Source organism: Elephas maximus, chromosome 19 (genome assembly GCF_024166365.1).
Source record: "Elephas maximus indicus isolate mEleMax1 chromosome 19, mEleMax1 primary haplotype, whole genome shotgun sequence".
Lineage (NCBI taxonomy): Eukaryota > Metazoa > Chordata > Mammalia > Proboscidea > Elephantidae > Elephas > Elephas maximus.
The window spans coordinates 5,237,496-5,259,993 of NC_064837.1; the positions used below are offsets into that span (position 1 = coordinate 5,237,496).

A 22,498-nucleotide genomic window follows, 5' to 3' on the forward strand; every position below is an offset into this window, starting at 1 on the left:
CCTGCGCCGTGGTCCGCGCCCCGCCGCGCGCGTCCGGGGGCTGGTGGCGCCCGGGACCTGACGTCATACCAAGTTTGCTGCCCTCCGCGCCCCACGTGTGCGGTGGCGGCGGCGGCCGGGCGAGCGGCGGGGAGTGCCAGGAGCACAGTGGCCGCGGCCGCTGACAGGTCCCACGCCGCCGGGCTCCGCCGCGCGGCTCGCAGGTGGGGCCTGAGAGCACTTTGGAGCGGCAGGGCGCGCGCTCGGGCAGAGTGGCTCAGGGAACCTCGCACCCGGGCTAAGAGGACCCCAGTCTGGGAGGAGAGAGCGCGCTCAGGCCGGCCAGGGAATTAGAGGAAGCGGGGCTGGAGTACAGTCCCTCGCCGCTGCCTGGAGCGCACGGAGCTCCGCGGCCCGGGAGCCGCGCATTCCCTCACCCGGACCGAGCGCGGGATGCACGACCGTTGAGCGGAGATCCGCGCCTAGAGGCCACACGGGCCGGGCTGAGACACACGCCTCCGCCAGCGCCTCCAAGATCCCATCCCGGCGGCGCTCCGGGAACTGGGGCGCCCAACGCCGCCCCAAGGCTCTGGAGACTTGGGCGCGTCTGAGACGATGGTTTCCTAAGCACGGCCACCCGTCCCCTCCTGTCCTCTCGACTGGAGACAGGGGTCCCGTGTTGGGCTCCTGGATCTCCGTCCCCCGGAGGAGCCCCGGCCGCCGCCTCCCGGACAGCTCTCACGGCCGCAGGGGCGCACGGGCGATGTGGCCTCCGTCCAGCGCGCGGGCCCGCCCGGGGCATGTCATGGCACCTGGCGAAGTCGCGGCCTAGCATGGCCCACTCGCGGCCCGACGTCGCCTCCGGCTAGGATGGCCCCTCCGGGCCCGGCCGGCGCCCACCCCACCTCGGCGGAGCCGCTGTCCCGCAGCCTCTTCCGGAAGTTTTTACTGATGCTCTGCCCCCTGCTCGCGTCCCTTTACGTCTTCTACTGCCTGGTCGAGCCCTGCCAGACCCTGTCGGGCCCCGTGGTGGGGCTGTCCGGTGGCGACGAGGAGGCAGGGGCCCCGGGTCGCCGGGTCCTGGCTGGCGGCCCGAGCGAGCCGGCCGTGTGGCCCGCGGCAGCGCGGAGAAAGCGCCTCCTGCAGCTGCAGCAGTGGCGAAGGCGCCGGCCGCCCGCGCTGCGCGACGACGGCGAGGAGGCGGCCTGGGAAGAGGAACCCCCCGGCCTGGCAGGGGGTCCCGGCGGCTCGGGGGCCGGGAGCAGCGTGGCCGAGGCCCCGGCGGGGACCCTAGCCCTGCTGCTGGACGAAGGCCACAAGCAGCTGCCGCAGGCCATCATCATCGGCGTGAAGAAGGGCGGCACGCGGGCGCTGCTGGAGTTCCTGCGCGTGCACCCCGACGTGCGCGCCGTGGGCGCCGAGCCCCACTTCTTCGACCGCAGCTACGGCAAGGGCCTCGCCTGGTACCGGTGAGCGGGCTCGGGGCGAGGCGGGGTGGCGGGGTAGGGAGGACTCCTGGGACAGCCGTGGTGACCCCGGCCTCGCCTTCCTTCCCGCCTCATGCGGAAGGCAAAGGGAATTGGTAGTGGTTGTAAAAGTGGAGGCGTCTTGTACCCCGCTATGGCTTCTCCTTCAGGGAAGTAAATGTTGGGGAGGGGAGAAGTTTTGGCCTTAAGGTTTTATTTCTCTAGTTCTTGGGGTTCCCTTTCCCCAGAATAACCGGTCTTTTTCTCCTGTTTCTGTGGAAGTATCCAAGTCATTAGCTAAAGAAAAGAAAAAGTCCCCCCTAAATTAAAAACCTGTTCATCAATTTTGTGTGTGTGTAGATGATCCATTTCCCAAGGAAACCTCGTTTTTATTTCTGCTTTATCTTTTGGGCAATTGCCTGTGGTTAACAGTCTTGGCCATCAGGTATTTATTTCCCTTGACCCTTTGCCAGGTTCTTGTCCTAGATGGCAGGTAATATAGAGACTTAGTAAAAGTGTCAGGCCGGAGTCTCGGTAGTTGGGTAATATATGAGACGTCCAGCAAGTGCCAGCAACCGGTCACCGTGTTTTAAAGAACTGTTCCTTGGTAATAACTTTTGTTTGGGGCGAGAGATGAGTTTTGAAAAGTGCTTTCAATATTTATAGGGAAAGCTAACTTTTCTCTTTGGAGTGGCAGAAATTTTTCTAAAGATCTTCAAACAATTCTGTTTACGAATGAGTTAGCAAACTCAAAAAAAAAAAAAAAAAAGGAAGAAGAGAGGGGAAAAAAAAAATAGGGACCCTGGCTAGATTGTGAAGAACTCTGTTAATACGGTTTAGGAAACAAGTATGGTTTTGATCTTAATCGTAAATTTGCCTTCTCAAATTCAGACCACCTTTAATAATTGAATCAGCCCAACTCTAATAAATCCTAGTGTCATCTGAATTTTGTTTTACATAAAATAGTGGCTCTTTTTTTCTTTCCTCTAAGTACAAGAAAAAATCATGTTGCCAGAACTTTCCATTTTATGAAGTTTATCTTGTTCCTGGTTATTTTTACTGAAACAATATTCTGAAAGCTAGAGTGCAATTTAGATATATTTTAAAAGTCCACTAAATTTAGCCATTCATCTCCAAAACAGAAATGGACATGATTTGACAAAGTTTATTTACTTGAGGGGTCAAACAGACCCTCAGATAGATTTCAGGAGCAGAATTTACAGTAACCCCACTCATGAGAAAACACTTTTAAAAAGTAACTTTTCATTTGTTGGAAAGAAAAACAAACAGCTTCCCCTTAATATAGAATATATATCATTTAAAATCATCAGCCACTTAAAAAAATCCCCTTGTGTTTCTGTCATTTATGTTGTATCCTCTGGGAAGTTCTTATAAAAATGACCTGTTGAATTTGGAAACAACAGGTCCTTCTTTTTAGCACAAAGGCACCTCTGTTTTTTCCATCAAGGACACAAGAAAGAAGTGATTAAAGACCACTAAAACCCTTATCTGTAGCAGTTTGCATTGAATTCGGTCTCGTACAGTGCTGTAAGTGAGCACATTTCAAGCTGACTGCAGAAACATCTAAGACAACTGTTGGCTCCTAAATGCTATTAAATATGGTGACACGTTTAGGACTAAACCCCATTATTTTCCTTCTGCCGTATAAACTTTGTTTCCACAAAGTAGGATTGTTTCTTTTCATTCCAGAAATGAATGTTTGATTTTAAGAGCACATTCTATCTACAGACGTGGGTCTTATTTGCCGTGAACCTTTCTGAGCTCATGGAAGAAGGAAGGGGTCAAGGTAACTAGAAACACAAGTATTAACCAAAAAAAAAGACAAGAAAAAGTCATAAACTTTTAGGCCATTCTCTCCTTTGGAAACTGGATGCGTGCTCTAAAGTAAATCTCTTCTGGGATTGTTTACCGAGCAGAAGAGTTCTGTAAAGCAATTTATGGCGGTTACAAAAATAACTGCACAGTAGACTTCATGGTTTAGTGAATTTAATTTTCTCAGTGTTGGAGCAACGTCTTGGTTTTAGCATTTGTGATTTTTTTTAAAATTGGAGGTATAAATTTAACTCAATTATATAGAAAACTCTTACTTAAAAAAAAAAAAAAACCCAACCCATGGAGCCTTTATTATGTGATTATTTAATGAAACTTCACCCACAGCTCTCTTTCATCTTGGCTTTGAACTTGAAGTTTGGTGTTTGGTAACAAAGACTGAAGTCTTAACTGAAGATAAAAAGAAAAAAATTCTGCCTCGTTCTGCTTAACTATTAAGTGTGTTTTAGCTGCTTATAGTTAGCCAACATTTTAGAACAGGGAATTCTGTTAGACCTTCCTGAATAAGTCCAAGTTTTGCAATACAGGATTTCTACCACACACATGTGAACACACACACACACACACACACACACGAACAGAGAGAAAATCTCACTATTCGAACACTGAAGCAAATTATGGAAGAGAAAAACCCATCTATATGTATAAAAACGTATTATTTTTAGGTGTTCATTGACATGAACCCAAAGAATCCTAAAATGTCTAGACTTGTTTTTTGCCCATTTTGCTTTAATAATAGCTGATTGTGACAGTGCCCCCTACTGTCCCAGCAAAGGAGCAGCCTGTGGCTGTTAGGAAGGTTGAAGGACATCTCTCGAGAATCAGCTGGAAGGGACAAATGCCTGTTGCCAGGATGTTTCAGTAAATTTCTCTTACTAGGGAAAAAAATAAAGTACTGTATAAATGGTATCTCAAGAGTGAAGTGCTAAACAGTTCTGCCATTTGAGCAAATTTGTAGTTAAAGCGAAGAAAACGAGTCTGTTATTTAAAATCACTGCCAAAGAAAATTATTGATTTAAAATACCTAATAACTGTCTCTAAAATAAATGAAACAATGGCAAATTTTTTTCTTTTCCAGGAAGTTTGCTGATAATGATTTAGGACACGTCAGTGACTTTTCTAGATAGGGCACACCACCCTGACAGGGTTTGCAACTATTCTACATTACCTAACTTAGCAGACACGGTACCCGGACAGCACATGTCTGCGACTTGCATGCATGGGAAAGCTGTCTCCTCTTTCATGTTATGTGTGCTCTGTTCATAAAGGAAAGTGGAAAATTATTTCATTCAGTTCAAAACATTGAGAGCTTTACTGGAAGTCAAGACCCAGTGCCTGTGCTGAAGTTCAAGGGCAGGTGAACTTAGAATTTAATAAGACACGTCCCCTCTCTACCTGGGTATATCTGTACAAAAGAGAAGGTTTTTTTTTTTTTCTTGTCCCAACACAAAAAAACACTATAAAGTATTTAAAGACATGTATATAAAAGTATGTGCGAGTATGTGTGTATGTGATAAATACTTGTTTTCTGTAATATTTTAATCTCTTACTTTGGTACTTATTTTAGTATTCGTTATCCAGTGTTTTACACTAGCATGTTTATTTCCTACGTTTTAATTCTTTTTCTTTAGTTAGTCCGGGTAATTTCAGTAGAGAAAAGCCAATGCTAAATTTATTTTCCTATATAACACACAGGCCAATTAAAGATTGCTCAGCTTGGAGTTCGGGAGTTAGTGCTCCCCGACTTCATCAACATTTAAAAAGTGTTCTGATCTTTCCTTATCACTGCCTTGTGTTTTCATGGCCACAGGGCGGACTGAACAGCGGAACTTGGGTCCTCTAAGGAGAAATAGGCATTTGGGAGCAGCCGGGAGCAGCTGCAGAGCACCTCTTTGTGCGATTTCCCATCCTCTGTGCCACGAACCCTTCTGCACAGAGAGTTTGAAATGAAACCTGAGCTAAGGGAGCAGCAGTGTGGCCACCCAAGCAAGGTCATATGGACCGGAGTCCAAAGAGGCTCTTTATCTTCAGAGCTGAGTGTAGAACAGTGGGACGAGCAGTGAGAGGCGAGGCAAGTGGGGAAGTTGCTCAGGACTCAGAGTCTAGGGCAGTGTCTCCAGGGGAGAGGGTGTACGGTTTCCATGGATAGGTCCCCAGGAGCCCTCGGTGACTGAACTCTCTCCGTCTAGTGACACACTGTGTCTGCCTCCCTGGAGAAGCCGCACAGCTATCTGTTTGTTGAATGTTTGAACTCTGGGCTTGATCCCCAGTAGACTGCATGAGCAATACAAGTCAGTCGGCCTAGTTCTTGTGTGTGTGTGTGTGTGTGTGTACGCACACATGCATGCGCCTGCAAGAACAGAGACCCAGTAGGTGAGGAAAGTGACAGAATTTATAAGGGGAAAGTTAATAAGTGGCTAGGAAATTTTTGATCAATAAAACCAGTTGCCTTCGAGCCTACTCTTACTTGTGACAATCCAGTGTGCGACAGTAGAACTATGAGCCACGAGGTCTTCAGTGGTTGATTTTTCTGAAGTGGATTGCCAGGCCTCTTTCCTGAGGTGCTCTAGGTGGGCTTGAACTTTCAGTTAGCAGCCAAACGCATTAGCCGTTCGCACTGCCCAGGGACTTACATGGAGACCATAGTTTAAGCATTATAAAAAATAAAACAAAAACACCCCTCACCTTTGGTAGAGGCTGGAATTGGGATAAATAGCTTGTATAAATGAATATTCCTTTATAATGATGAGATTTATAGTGTGCTGAAGTAGTTTATGTGAAATGCATAGACATTTATGAGTGAAAATCTTCCACAATTTTGTAATCCCCCACCTTCCCCTCAAAGAAGACACTCTGGCTAAAATATTTGTGTCATATAAATAAGTCTTCAGAATGGCCAGGAATTAATGAGTGCCAAGTACGTATTTTGGGGAGTCATGGGAATGAAATAAATCTGTGCCGTTAATGACAACAGGGACTGACCTTACGTAGACCAGATGCTCACATCAGGAGGAGAAAAGTGTCACAGAGCAAGCAAACCTGTTTGATATAAACAACAAAAAGCCTCCTATCTCTAAGGGACATATTTGAAGAATTGCAAATTACTGTCACCATCAGTCAGATTGTTGGGCCCAGTCGAGGGCTGTATATACTGAGAACTTTTCCAAGCCATACTAACTTGGGTGATAAAGAGCATCGTTTCTTGGTATATGTTTCCAGATGATACTAGGCTTCAAGCTTTCAGAAAAGTTTATCTGCCTAAGTGATGAATTGCAATTGTTAAAATAAAGTTTCTTATTACATAAACCCACCCACTGCCGTCAAGTCGATTCCGACTCATAGTGACCCTACAGGACAGAGTAGAACTGCCCCGTAGAGCTTCCAAGGAGCACCTGGTAGATTTGAACTGCTGACCTTTTGGTTAGCAGCTGTGGCACTTAACTGCTGTGCCACAAGGGTTTCCTTTTATTACATATATGCCTGTAATATGTAACCAGAAGAGACTGGACCTAAGTAATATTTTAACTTCCTAGTCCTTGCATTTATAAAAATGTCTTGCAAATAAATGCTTGTCAGCATTTTAAAATCTTGCAAATTTGATTCAGTTTAAAAATTTCTGCAGGGATTTTCAATGTAATTAATAAAGTACAAGAAGCCAGAATTTAGCAATTGCGAAATGTCTCAGTCAGGACCTGAAGCTTCTCCCCAGCTTCCTGCCTCCCATGGTGCACCCCTTTCTTACTCACTAGCTGGTGGCTGCTCACACATCTAAACATTTACATGTGTCTTACCATCTCTTGAGCACTGTTTGCCATGCTTAGATATGGCCGGCTTCAGAAGTTGTCTAATGACAGTGTGACCAAGACAAGGGGAAGTGTTTATGAGGAATGAAGGTTAAAAATGCCGTTAAGAGAGGCAGGCTTGCAGAGGTTACAAAGCCAAGTCCTGTTCCCTGACTGCGGATCCAGAGTAGCCCACTTTGAATATGGGGTGTAGCGCCACCTAGTGCGTGCAGGTGGAGGACAGTCTGCAAGGAATAGGAATGACTTCTGAAAACGTCATCATTTGTTGTTTCTGTTAAAAAAGGAAACAACAACAACAACACAATCTGTGTTTAGGTGGCACTTAAGATTATCACGGCTGAGCTGCACGTTGCTTCTGAGCCCCTAGGAGACCTTGCTCCTGTTAGTCAGGGAGTTTATTTTTTGGAGAGAAATAAAAGAGACGTGCCTTCAAAATAAACCTGAGAAACAGGATATAAATGATGAGTGGATTTACTAGAGCTGTGTCTGACTGAAAGAAATGCCATATGCCACAGATGAGTTGTGTTAGCATGTTTTGCCTTTGTTTCTGAAAGCCAGCTTCAAATGAAAATCCTTCCAGATGATTATATTTCAACATCGGTAACGCAACTTTACGCCTTATCCTATGTTGTGTGGTGTCTGGTGCAGGGTTCCCTGAGTCCTAACAGGCAGCCCACGGAAGACCGTTTAACCCTTAATTCGCCTGAGATTCACCATTGAAGATCCTGCCTGCCCATTGGGTGACATTTTCCGTTGGGAAGTGCTTCAATCCAGTCCCTGGGGAGAGGACTTGAGGGAGAGGATGGTGGTCAGGCTAAGATTATGACAGGAGGAAAGGGAAAAATTGTGCCTCCATGGTGGAGAAACCTGGCAGGCACCACCTTAACCAAGCGAGCAGGGTTCCCATCACCTTGTTGCCGTGTTGCAATCATGCACCCCCGATACAATGCAGAGAAAAGGGCACTTCATCGAGTCGATTCCAATACATAGTGTTGGAACTGCCCCACAGGATTTCCAAGGCCGTAATCTTTACGGAAGTAGATGGCCACATCTTTTTCCCATGGAGCACGTGGTGGATTCGAATCACCAACCTTTCAGTTAGCAGCTGAGCGCTTAGCCACTGTGCCACCAGGGCTCCTTTCAAAAGTATCAAGGTCTTGAAAAGCGAGGGGTGGCTGATCAGCTCCCACAGATCTGAGGAGACAAAGGAGACTAATTCCTCATCAGTAGACGCCTACATGCTGTGGTATCCTTGACCGGACTGTGGAAAAGAAAAAGGGCGATAGTGGAAAAACCAGTGAGATTCGCGTAAAGTCTGTAGTTCAGCTGATAGTATTGTACAAATCTAATGTCTGGGCTGTGATCACATGTTAGCCTTAGGGGAATCTGGTGAAGTTGCAAATGGAAATCCCCTGTGCTCTTTGCAATTTTCATATCTAAAATTATTTTTAAACAAAAAGTAAAAAAAACAACAACAACAAATAGAGAACGCAAGAGCAGCCTAGTGGGCAGGCGTTTGCGGGGACCAGGCCTCTCACTGACACGCTCGGTCCCAGCCTGCCTCCTTTCACTTAAGGGGACGACTTTCCTTTCTCCTTTCGAAGGCCTCTGGGATGGGCCTGCCACCTGTTGCCTCCAGGCGTGCTGGGCTGTCCCTCAGCTTACTTGGTAGTGAAATTGGCTCCGAGCTCCCCTCCTACTCTCTTGTCCCTGAACTTAGTGCAAGGACTTTTTTTTTTAAGGTTGGCAAAATGGAAAGTGAAGAAGGTTTTTTGTAAAAGTTCCCCCACTCACAACTGAATCTTTCTTGTAACCAAAACCCATTGCTTTTGAGTTGATTCTGACTCATAGTGACCCTGTCGGACAGAGTAGAACTGACCCATAGAGTTTCCAAGGAGTGCCTGGTGGATTTGCACTGCTGACCTTTTGGTTAGCAGCCGTAGCTCTTAACCGCTGCACCACCAGGGTTTCCTTTCTGGTGACAGACAGCAAAGTTTAGAAGTAAGTGGAGGTTTTGAGTACACAGAGAACTGGAGTGGGGCCAGAGGAAATGCAGGCTTGCTCCATATGGCTTTTTGCCACAAGCATAGCCGGACCAGGCATCAGGGATTGGGGAGCTGGTTAGAGGGTGAAGAGATGGGCCCTGGCTGTGGGCACACCTAAGCTAAGAGGCAGCATGGCTCAGATGTTCTGGACCAGCTTATGTATTCTACCTGCTCACTTGGCCTGGTGCTGCAGCCTTTGGTTTAGAGAGTTTGACTTATAAAACCAGCCCTAGTAGCAAAACAGTTGTGGGGCCACCCTTGGGTTAAAGGAAGGGGGACAGAGAGCAGGGGTACCAGGGTAGCCTGACTCCTCGTGATTATTCTTGCCGGGACTAGTAAGTCCCGCTGCCCCTGTTATCAGAATCAGAGTTCCTGTTTAGATTGTATGCCGACATTTTCTGCTTCTGTTTTTAAACACACAGTTGTGTGTCTTGGGTCTGATTTAATTGAGTAATGAAATTCTCCTTCAAAACATTTCCTTTGATATTTTTAACAACTGTAAAAATAGTCCTCTCTACATTTCATTTTTACTAAGCAAAACAACACCAGCTGCATCTAGAGACTAATAAGAGTTAATAGTATTTCCTTTTCATTTTTTTATTCATTCCTTCTTTATTGAATCAGTTTATAAACCTGTGCCTTGTAAGGGACAAACTACTAATGGTTATATAGATGAAAATAATTTCTGTGATTAAGTACCTTTCCCTACTAGTCTGGCATTTTTTACTTTTAGTTGGTATACACATTTCTTCATGCGTTTTGAATCTTTTTTTTTTTTTTTTAATAGCAAAATATTTGAGGTTAGATTTAAGAGAAGCCTGTAACGTACGTTTGGTGAAATATGTAATTTTAAATGTAAGGCTTAAATGTTGAACCCTCACTGTATGCTGGATGACGTGTTGGACGTAGTGCTGGGTGACTTCTTAAGTGCTTGAATCTTCATTATTATGTTAGCTGCCACCCCGTTGGCCCTGACTCGTGGTGACCCTATGCACAACAGGATGGCCCACTGGGATCCATAGGGTTTTCATTGGCTGATTTTCAGAAGTAGGTCACCATGCCTTTCTTCCTAGTCCATCTTAGTCTGGAAGCTCCCCTGAAACCTGTTCAGCATCCTAGTAACACCCAAGCCTCCACTACAGATGGGTGGTGGCTGCACACGAGATGCACTGGCTGGGAACCCAACCTGCGTCTCCCACATGGGAGGGGAGTATTCTACCACTGCTTATTATTATCTACATCTTATAGAGGAGGAAACAGGCTCAGAAAGGCGAAGTAATTTGGCCAACCCAGGTTCATCTGTCTTGAACAAGCCAGCGCTCTGTCACTGGCATATTGTACTGTGTTCTGGATGGAATTGCCTACACGTAGTTCCTGCCTCAGCAGGCAGCCACCATGGCTCAGTGATGGCAGGGTTGGATGGCCGTCCCATGTGCCAGGGTGGCCTAGGCACGTTTGATCCTGGTCTGCAACCTTTAAGTTGTAAATTGGGCAGCACATCAAAATAAGGTTGAAAAGTGAGTTTTAAAAACCATTCAAGTGTCGATATAATCTGTTAGCCTGTGTGGAAGAACTAAGGTCACTCTGCTTTTTATCAATTTTTCTTTCTTTTTTTTTTTTTAAGAAGTAATCTGATCACAGAGTACTCATATTGAGCGTATCAGAAATTCTGGGCTGTTCAGTTAATTTTTTCCTCCATCCGTTAAACAGACAAAACAAACAAACAAACAAGAAACTCTTAACATTTAGGTGGACCAAATGAGCAAGTTTTTTCCTTCAAAACTACTGCAGGGTCTGCCCACACCTGGGACAGACCAGAGGCGCCAGCGAATCGAAGGCCACCTCCCCAGCCAGAGCAGCCTCAGCCAGTAGCTGTGTGTCCTGGGCCTGTAAGTGCGTCAGCTCCTTCTCCCTTCAGGTGCGACCACAGGGAGGAAAGTGCCTTACACTGAGCGCCCAGTAGAATTAAGCTCCAGGAGCCCACAATGGTGACTATGTTGACAATACATCTTTTATTGGCTACTTCTCCAGCCCATCCCCTTGCCTTATTCCTGTTCCCTGGGGCCACTTTTTAAATAAACTCCTTTCGCTAAAACAAAAAACAAAATATAAAAACCCTGCCACATGGGGAAGCGAAAATATTGTCAGAAATGTAAACAAGGCAGCTTGCTGTGGATGGATTAGGGCAAGGTGAACGGTGAGCCGTGCGGAGCTGCTGGTGTCCTCAGCAGCCCTGGTGAGGATCCCCCAACCTGGCGCTCTCTCAATGTTGCTGAGTCACTGCTGACCTCTGTCTTTTTTACTCTTTCCTATATCTTCACGTTTTGACTGACACTTTTTTTTTCTTTAGATATGTTGATACCTGCAATCAGGGCACAGCACTGTTGTTAACCCCAGTGTTATTCTCTCTTCATTGTTATTTGTAATGGTCATCTAATTGATTTCCTGCCAGCTGGCCACTATTACCAAGCCCTTACTCAGTGTCTTGGCCAGGTCATTGCCACAGAAGACAAAGCTGTTGATTTGAACTTCCTTTGGTTCCAGTCTTGGAAACCCTGGTGGCGTAGTGGTTAAGTGCTACAGCTGCTAACCAAAAGGTTGGCAGTTTGAATCCACCAGGCGCGTGTATGAAGAAACAGAGGCAAAGTTATTCAGTGTCTTGCTCAAGGTCAGTAAAAGACCAGAACTCAGGGCCCCCAATTCCCAGGGTGTATAATTCTGCAGAATACGCTCACGAAACAATTGTGTGCCCCAGATTATAACAGTGCAGTTAGGAGGGCTTGCAGGGATGACAGAAATATTCCAGAGAATGGAACCAGCTGCAGCATGATCTTTTCCTCCTCCCCAAATTGGTGAATTAAAGAATTAAAGAGTCAGTGGTTCTTACAATTCATCTGTAAATTCCTGCTTTTCATCTCAGATATTCCGCCCCCCCCCCCCAATATTTTGATGCTTATAGATTTTGGAATCCGGCTGGCAAGATTGGTCTTTGGATCCTCGTGAGTAATTGTGTTTTATGATGGTTGCCTGCTTGTAAAAGGTTAGCGGCAGAAATCTGAGTACAAACAGGAACAAGTTTACTTTTTCTCTCTCGAGTGCTCAGAAGAGGAAGTAATCAATCACATTTTGGGAATAAAATTCTATTTCCCTTTTTTAGAGTTCTTACTTGGATTAGATCATTCCTTTCACTAGGAAATATCAAAGTTGCCAAGTTGGTTTGAGTGACAAAGTCAAAGATGATGTATTTGTTAAGGCCCTAAACCTTTGCAGATTCCCATTAAACTTTCGTATTTAAAGAGGGAAGTGGATTAGGCCTGCAACTGAATTTATGTTCCCCGAGCAAACTGCTCTCCTATCACCTTTCTCAACAGAAGTCATTTTTGCTCAGGTTTTGATAAGTTCTGGCTGTAGGAAAATGATACATCCATACGGTGATTTCGCTTCACAAACAAGCTTTTAAGTCAAGAATAAGTTGTATCTTCGCTTTTTTTAAAATATAATTTCCTGGTGGGCTCTAATTATTCTTGTAGTTTCTTTCATCAAATGTTGTGGTTTTTTTTTTTTTTTAAAGAAGCAAAAGCCATTTGTTTTTCTTTCTAATGAGGCCTTACTCTTTTTTCTTGGTGCAGCAGGCCTTGGGATTACAGCCGTCTCTATCATAAAAGCTTCCTCTAGAGCCAGAGCTTCTGCGAGAATGCCCTGCCAGCGTTTAATGATGGAAAGAAAACAAATTGGATCTGTTTTATATTTGCGTGGCGGGGAGATCTTGGGGAGCTACTGCTTGCAAGGAAAATTCTTGGGATTTTTAGGTGCATTTGCCCTGTGGCGAATGGTGGCAAGTTAGAGAACTCACATGCAAGAAACTGCTTCTCAGCTCTGGCTGTTGTTGTTAGGTGCCTTTCAGTCAGTTTCGACTCCTAGTGACCCCATGTAACAGAGTGGAACTGCCCCCACAGGGTTTTCTAGGTGACGGCATTGGGGTGGGGTTGGGAATCCTTATAGAGTTATGGAAGATCTCTCGAGGTGTAATGGTTATGCATTGAGCTGCTAACTGAAAGGCTGGTGGTTTGAACCCACCAGTGGCTCCATGGGGGAAAGATGTGGCAGTCAGCTTCTGTAAAGATTACCGCCTAAGAAACCCTAAGAGGCAGCTCTACTCTGTCATATAGGGTTGCTATGAGTTGGGCTCGACTCGGCAGCACACAACAAGAACAATCTTTAAGGGAGCAGATGGCCAGGTCTTTCTCCTGTGGAGCTGTTGGATGGGTTTGAACCCTCTGCCTTTGGGTTAGCAGCTGAGCACTTTACTGTTGCTATATCAAGGCACCAGGGCTCCAATAGGTTTTGTATTGCCATGTCTTCTGATATTACCAAAGAACTTTAGATATGGATTTTTTAAAAACAAATTGAGAAATAATTCCTATATTTGGGGGAAACAACAACAACAAAAAGACCAAAACCAAGCAAAACAAAATTCTGCAATGAACAAAGCAGCCTCTTCTGAAGGTGCAGGGCTGCTGGTTCTCAGCTGTGGCTTATGGTGAAGACCAGAGTAAGCTGGTAAATATCTGGCATGTGCCAAGAGTTTCCCAAACTGTGGGTCCCAGCATTAATGCAGAATGGAGTCAGTCATTAAAAAAAAAAAAATGATTAATACAGTAAAATAGTCAATATTAGAGTAAATCCTCTGTAGTAAGAATAAGTATTTTCCTGACTAACATCCATACATACATAAGTGGGTGTGGGCTGAGCTGGATATAAAACGTATTTCTTATAGTAGATCTCAGTAGAAAATAGTTTGAAAAACACTGACTAGTATAAACAGAGTCCCTGTTTTAAAAGACTAACATGAGTGTGCTTTAGGGCCTCGTGAGAAACTAAGTTTGAGCGTTGTGTGTTATGGACTCTCAACTTCACTCTTTCGTCATTGTATCCCCAGGGCCTGGAACTGTGCCTGCCACATAATAGATTCATTATTTGTCTAATGAAAAAAATGAAAGCGTTAGACTAGGGGTTGGCAATTTTTTTTCTGTCAAGGTTCAGATAGTAAATACGTCAGGCTTGGTGAGCCCTACGGTCTCTGCCACTAATACTCAACTTCCCCTTCATGGGCCATAGCAGCCACAGATGATATGTACACGAATGGGCCTAACTGGGTTCCAGTAATACTTTATATACCACAACAGGCCATTGGCCCACTGGCCATAGTTAGCAGACTTCCAGGCTAGGCTAAAGGCTTCAAACATGGAACTTGCTCTTCCCTTGCTTAGCTTGTTATTCTCGGGTGAGCACCCATGACTCACACTCACACTGAGATGTAGGTGATTAACCTCCTACAGGAGGTGCAGTTCAGAGATTACAGTGCTCCCTGCAGCTATGTGAGAATGGGATAGTCCACCCAGAGCGTCCAGCACTGACCTGTGGCCCAGGGGGACTTTTTGAAATATGCGGAGTTATTTGGGATGATGACATTTTACAGAAATGGGGGTATATACTCTTAACTACAAATATTCTATTTTGGAAAAGAAATCCTGTAAAAATAACGAAGTCATCTTTGGGTTTTTTTTTTTTAAAGTTTAATAATCCATTTGAGGTTTCCATGACTGTACTTGGGCATGTTTAGTTTGCAGTATTTCCCTTGCCCCCTCTTTCTTTTTGCGAGGCATTGGGAGGCAATAGCCTGGGACACGGTGAGGTTGCACTTTATCACCTGACCTCTGCATTGAGAAACAACCCCACAGAGCACTTTAAATCAGCATACCGTCTGTGTGGGTGGGTAGTGAGACATTCAAAGTGGTGAACAAAGGCTGGGAAAGATTTCTGAGGATTACTAAAGGACATGTTTTAAGTAGTTTGAACTTGATTCTAGGGCAGCATTGTCCTCTTTTGGGAACCGCATATATGATTTAAAATATTTTAGTGGCCACTTAAAAAAAATAGAAGTGAAGACGTGAAATTAATTTTAATAATATTTTAATTTAACCCAATATACCAGAAATATTATAATTTCAGGATGTAATCAATGTAAAACATTATTAATGGGCATCAGTGGGTATCGATAGCTTCCAGTGAAGGAGGAACTGGAGACTGTTAGAGTTCTGGCTCGGCTGTGTGAGGTAGTCACTGTGACGGTGACAGGGAACACAGCAGGAGGAGCATCAGGCATCAGGAGAAGAGACAGCTGTTCCACGTTAAATGGGAAGGATGTGGAGCTCAGGAACAGGGTTGGCTTTGGGAGCCATCCACGGACGTATAGTTGTCAAAGTTGTGACATTGTCACCACAGCAGGGACATGAACGTGTGCAGCGGAACACAAGGTAGCATGGGAAGAGGACAGGACCAGAAAAACACGTCTTCATTCTGGCCCCAAAGGGGAATGGTGTCCGTCGGTCATGCTGTGCTTAGCACAGACGGACTGTCCTGATGTCTACAGTTTACTTTGAAACGGATGAAAAAATAAGGTGGATTGATGGATGGATAGAGGAGGGGTGGATAGATGGGTAGGTATGTGATCGTGGAAAAATAAAAATGTATATTTAGAATTTTAGTTGGTAGGTATTTGGATGTTTGTTGTACACTTCTTTCAAATTTTTTGTACGTTTAAAATTTTCATAATGAAGTGTTGGTGCGGAGCTGGGGAGATAGTTTCAAGGTCAGTGGTATCAAATGCTACAGAAAGGCCAACTAGGGGTTTAAGAATGTTTGCTTTGTTAGTTAGTAGGTCATTGGTGACCCTGAGCCAGTGGCGACAAATGCCAGACAGCAGTGGGTGGATGAGTAAATGGAAATATGTCAGAAGAGAAGGCGGTGGAGTGAGTGTCACCTGTCTGCCTGGTTTCTGCTCTCTGCCCCTTCTTTCCCGGACCTGAATTGGCCAGCCAGGGCCTCATACTTACTTTGTGACCATCCATTTATCTAAAACTTCCCAATATGAGATAAATACCCAAAATACCCATTGAACCGTACTTCAAAAAATGACAACACATGTCTAGAAAACGTATATTGGGAATGAGTTTTGTACCTTAGTTTACATATAATAAGGGAGATTTTTTTTTTAAATCTATAATGTTTGAACAGTCTATTCTTAAACTTGCTATAAAATTCTAAATTTAACTTTTAATACTTCCAGAAAATTGTAGATTAGAGATCATGTTTTTGTTTTTTCTGAGGACATCTAAGACAAATATGAATGTCCTAAGCTGTTAGATGAATCTGTAAGAAATTATGTTCAAGGCCCAGTTTGTATTCATGTTAAATATAGCTGCATTGATAGTTAAAAATTTCATGGAAGGCAATATAACAAAGTAAAGAGGCAGAATTACCATTTTAGGCTTAAGAACGATGCTGTTTTCCCAACTGCTTTGCCTTATACACGGAAGCTCAAGGTGCGTTGGTATTCACTTCCTGGGCGGCTGGCTTGCGTGTATTAGAGAATGAAAAAGAAACATTTGTAGAAATGCCTGGCAACTGGAGACTTGGGGCTTTAAGTTCAGGTTCTCCCCTGCTGCTTATGAATTCCATAGAGTATATGGTTATGAGTGGTGCAGAAGATTATAAGAATTTAGATTCCCCTTCATTAACATAAGTTTTGTGGGGAATTGTGGATTTACTTACCCATGGTGGCCCTCTGCTTCGGCAAACATGGTGTCCTCCTCCAGTGATCCATCCCTCCTCATGACGTGTCCAAAGCAAGCGAGTCAGGTAATGTTCTGCCGTGATCCATAAGGTTTCCACTGGCTGATTTTTGAAAGTAGATCCACAGGCCTTTCTTCCTCTCCTGTCTGAGTCTGGAAGCTCTGCAGAAACCTGTCTACCACGGGTGACCCTGCTGGTATTTGAAATACCAGTGGCATATCGTCCAGCATCACAGCAATGCAGAAGCCACACAGTATGACAAACGGACAGACAGGTAGTGGACCCAATATGAAACAAAAAACAAACAAAAAACCAAGCCCAATGGACAGAGTAGGGAAGAGCAGAACTGCCCCATAGGGTTTCCAAGGAGCAGTTGATGGATTTGAACTGCTGACTTTGTGGTTAGCAGCCGAACTCTTAACCACTGTACCACCAGGGCTCCCCCAATATGAAAGGGGGGCTTAAATGTGTTTAGTACCCTTCTGCCCTAAAGGTTGGCAGTTTGACTCCACATGGTGGTGCCACGGACGAAAGGCCTGGTGATCTGTTACTGTAAAGATTACACCCACGAAAACTATGGAGCAGTTTTACTCTTTAACACATGGGGTCTCCATGAGTTGGAACCAACAGCCATGGGGTTTGTTTTTTTGTTTGTTTTGTCCCAGTTACTGCACTTGTGTTCTTAGTCTCAGCACTGATGTCTCTGCTTATGCGAGGTGGCAGATTTTTTTCACAGGGTGGTGTTGTCTGCTGTTGAGTTAATTCTGACTCATAGTGACCCCATGTGACAGGGTAGAACTGCCCCGTAGGTTTCCTAGGCTGTAATCTTTACAGTAGCAGATTGCACACGTGGCCAGGTCTTTTCTCCTGTGGAGCTGCTGGGTGGGTTCAAACCATCAGCCTTTCCATTAGCAGCCGAGTATTTAACCGTTGTACCACCAGGGCCCTTAGAGGGTTTTAGCCAGGTAATTTTTTTTTTTTAATTTTGAGAATTGCAGATCAGGCTGTCCGGATGGATGCTAAGGCTTCCAGCATTAATTATTGAGCACACGCCCCCCTCTGATATGTCTGATTAATTTTCTTGAAAAATTTTTTTTGGGCTCTTTTTCCAGGCTGTACTGCAACGGCCTATTCTAAACTCCATCGCAAGTGGGGGAAAAAACAAACAAATGTGCCTTAAACATCTGTATCTTCTTGAATGTTCACTTAGATGTTCGTGAGAGGATGAAGAAATTTAAACGCTTTATGCTTTTTCTCACCAACATTGAAATTTTTTAAAAAAGTTTCAGCCATCAGACATTCTTTCTTCAGTGACTTATTCTTATTTCTTTACTATAAATATCAAATATCAGGTAAAATTCAAATCTTTGTCATATCCCTGATGTTTTCCTTTCTCCTCTCTGGGAATCACGGTGATAGTGACAAAGCATTAGAAACGAAACAGAACAAAACTGAGAACACCGAACAAATTTATTACTTTATTGCCTGATTCACTGCTTTATAGTTCATGGCAAAAAAAATCAAGCTGTAGTATTTAATTTCGTGTTTCCTTGATGGCTACTGTTCCTCTGCCACCGCAGCAGACTCGTAGAGAAAGGGCTTTGAGGGTGTTCTAAGCTGAAATTTGCTTAAAATAAGGAGGATGGTGTGCCTACCCTGAAGCCGCCTTCGCAGCACCTCTTCCGATCTGCTACAGGATTGTTGTCAGTCACTGACGTCATGACTAAGTGTTCTTTCCAGGCCAGTAAAAAAGCCAAGGGTGGGCTCTAGCAGCGTGGTGACAGATTAATGGGGAGAATGAGGAATCCACAAAACTAAAGCCTTAGTTTTAACAAATAACTGCATGTAAACCCTTACCCCTCTAATACCAAACAAACCAAAAAAAGTTGCCTTCAAGCCATTCGGACTCGTGGCAGCCTGATGTGTGTCAGAGAACTGTGCTCCATAGGGTTTGCAGTGGCTGATGTTTTGGAAGTAGGTTGCTGGCTCTTCCTTCCCAGGGACCTCTGAGTGGACTTGAACGCCCAACCTTTTGGTTAGCAGCCAAGCCCTAAACCGTATGTACTACCCAGGGACTAATAACCTTGGTGTACATGAAGCCAGCTTCCACGTTGCCATGTCATATATGGGGCAGAATCCCACCTCACAGCAGCAGAGGACAGAGTAGGAAACTGGAAGGGAGAGAAGAGAGAGCGCCCTGAACAAACACACCAGATGGCCACCAAAATAGAGTAAAGAAACCCCAGGAGAGGCCAAGGGGCCAGCGTGAGGGGCAAATCGACCCACTGGCGGAGCAGTGAGATTTAAAAGCACTTTCAGATTTTGTGAGTGGTCAACCTTGATATTTTCAGAGGATTTCCCTGAGGTGTCTGGGACTCCTGCACATCTCAGATGTGGGCATCTTTGTGCCTGTCTCTCCTTGTCTTCCGAGCCACATGCCTCTCTACGGCTGTGCGTTTCCAGGGTATTTCCTCCTACCCTCAGTTTGTTTTCTTTTCAGCTTTCACCGTAATTTTTGTTCACTTACCTTTTTTCTTTTTTTTGCCAAGAAGCATTGCCGCTCTACCCCGTTTCTGGAGACTAAATTGGCTACACCATCTTCACAAAAATTCAAAGGCTGTCCCTCTCCCAAATTAACAAATGTCTGAGTCTGATGAGCGAACTGCAGTTTATGAAGCCATCATCAGGTGGATGAAATCAGTGAACTCAGGGGTTACTCTCGATGACAATGTCTTTAAAAAATAAGGCATGGAAAGGCATGACTGTATTTCAAGTACAGTTTCTAATAGATTATTGATTTCTCAGGGAGAGGAGGCATGAAAATTATAAATCAAATGATATAATGTATGAGAAAGCAGGGCTGTGCAAATGTAGACAGTGATCATCATGGAATGCTTAGAAATCCACTGGACAATGTTTCATTACACCTGCAAGACTTTACCCCTGTCTGTTTAGCAAACTGTATCAACGGAGACGTTGTATTTCAACTGTTCTTGCGAGTGGGTTTCCCCATCATTTACAAAAAAGCAAATAAATCATAGTTCATTTAAACACCTATACGAGTTTATTGCTTTAGACGTCTGATTTATGTATATATATATATTTTTTATTACCATAATCTGTTAGCACAGTTTTAAAGGGTTGGGCAGAAGCAGGAAGCTTAAAACAGGAGGTTGTTAGAAATCAAATCCTAACAGTACCTTTAAGCAACTGCGGTGTTTTGGTTTGGTCCTACCTCTAACTTATGTCTGCCTACTATCAGAATTTTGTAGGATACGCTAGCTTAGTTTCAAAAGTTTGGGCAAAGTCATTTTCTTTTCAAACAGAAAGTTCTTTTTTTGTTTATTCCTCCCCACTGTAGGAAATGTGAACTGTTGAACTCAGATTTGAATAGCAGCGTACTGTGCTTTGGCAAATGGGTTGGTGCCCTTTTTTTAACATTCATCAGAAAAAAAGGAAGTGATCTGTTGGACAAACTAGTTCCCAAGAAAGGTTTTTTTTGTTTGTTTGCTTGCTTTTTTGTTTGTTTAAGACAAAACCCAAAAAAACCCACTGCCATTGAGTTGATTCTGACTTATAGTGACCCTATAGGACAGAGTAGAACTGCCCCATAGAGTTTCCAAGGAGCACCTGGCGGATTCAAACTGCCGACCTCTTGCTTAGCAGCTGTAGCACTTAACCACTATGCCACCAGGGTTTATTTAAGACAAGGTAATTTTAAAATGAGAGGAAAGCGTCAGTCACACTTCCAGGTGACAGGAAGTAAAAAGGTTTAAGTCTGTGGGTAATGTCCTGTTAACATGAAATGCCAAGACAGTGCTTAAAGGAAATTGTCTCTTCTATAACCAGAGGAAGCCTATTAAGGCTACTTAACATTGTATGTTTATATAAAAACGGGAGAAATAAGATACATTTTATATATTTGCAGTTCTTTAAAGATAACCACAACAAAATGTAAAATATATTTTAACTCCTTTCAGTTTTGTGTATTTAGGCAAAGAATGGTGAACAAACTTACTTTTATTACATTAAATGCCTGTTTGAATTTATACTCAAACTCACGTCACTGGGAAGTGAGCTTGATTGTTTTTATTTAAAAATAAAGCACCTTATTTTTAAGAAAAAAGTACACTATCACAAAATCTCATCACTAGCATTGGAAATGACCTCGGGGTCATCTAATTCAAAACTTATCTGATAAAGCTTATTGAAGCAGTTCCATAGCTATTTTAGTCATCAAATAATGCTTTTAAGATAAGTCATCAAAACACTGATACAACTTATTTGAATAGTAAAATATTTAGTAAATAGTAAAATATTTAGATTGGCATATACTTATTCGTTATTCATGTGACTGCTTTTTCTGAGACAGGGTAGACACCTTTATAAATATTTATTAGCTCGTATTAAGGTTTATTTACTTACAGTGATGATATACAGTCAGTCCTGCTATCACACTTGTTCTGAAAATGTGAATTTGTACCAGTACAATTAATATATTAGGAAAAAATACGAGGATAATGAAAATTTTGTATTTGCTTATGTGCATTTTTGTCCACAAGAAACTCCAGATGAATGCAGAAAAATGCCCCCAGCTGACTGCACATGCGTGTGTGCGTGCACACACACACACACACACACACACACACACACACACTCTCTCTCTCTCCCCAAACATCAGTTTGCTGCCCGTGTTGTGAGTCATACTGTCTTAGTTACTTCGGGCTGCTGTAACAGAAATACCACACCTAGGTGGCTTTAAAGCATAGAAACTTACTTTCTCACAGTTCTGGAGGTTGAACGTTCTGACTCAGCGTCTTGGCTGTATGGATTTCTTCCTTGTCAGTGGCCCCGCCCTGGACATTCCTTGGCTTATAGATGACCCTCATGTGGCATCTATCTTCCCCTGTGTGTGTGTGTCTTGGTGTCTAATCTGCTCTTTTTCAACTCAGAAGTCATTAGGGTTAGGATGCTCCCTGGACTGATACGCCTTCATTAACATAACAAAGAAAACCATATCTCCAAACAGGATTACATCCGCAAGTATAGGGGTTAAGATTCCAATATGTACTCTGGGGGACACAATTCAATCCATACCACACACCCATCCAAACCTGGTGTGCAGCTATATGTCCGACTTTCGGTAACTCTCTGTCTTAGTCATCTAGTGCTGCCATAACAGAAATACCACAAGTGGATGGCTTTAAGAAAGAGAAACTTATTTTCTCATTGCCTAGTGGGATTTTTTTTTTTTTAAGTAGGTTACAAGTCCAAATTCAGGGCGTCGGCTCCAGGGGAAGGCTTTCTTTCTCTGTCGACTCTGGAGGAAGGCCCTTGTCCTCAATCTTCCCCTGGTCGAGGAGCTTCTCAGATGCAGGGACCCTGTGTCCAAAGGACACGCTCTGTCCTGGTGCTGGTTTCTTGATGGTATGAGGTCCCCAACTCTCTGCTTGCTTCCCTTTCTTTCTTTTTTTTTTTTAAATTAATTTTTATTGTGCTTTAAGTGAAAGTTTACAAATCAGGTCAGTCTCTCATACAAAAATTTACATACAGCTTGCCATATACTCCTAAGTGCTTTCCCTCCAATGAGACACCACAGTTCTTCCCTCCACTCTCTCTTCTCGTGTCCATTCGGGTAGCTTCTGGCCCCCTTTGTCCTCTCATCCCCCCTCCAGACAGGAGATGCCAACATAGTCTTATGTGTCCACTTGGTCCCAGA

The 22,498-nt window shown here is 44.0% G+C and overlaps 1 protein-coding gene across 1 annotated transcript in view; it reads left to right on the forward strand.

The window, feature by feature from the left end:
- Nucleotides 1-849: 849 nt before the first annotated feature.
- HS3ST3A1 (heparan sulfate-glucosamine 3-sulfotransferase 3A1) overlaps nucleotides 850-22,498 on the forward strand; it is a 142,214-nt gene continuing 120,565 nt past the window's right edge. Inside the window, exon 1 of the mRNA XM_049861555.1 lies at nucleotides 850-1,448. Coding sequence (XP_049717512.1) covers nucleotides 850-1,448 — 599 coding nt within the window. The remainder of the gene's footprint in view (nucleotides 1,449-22,498) is intronic.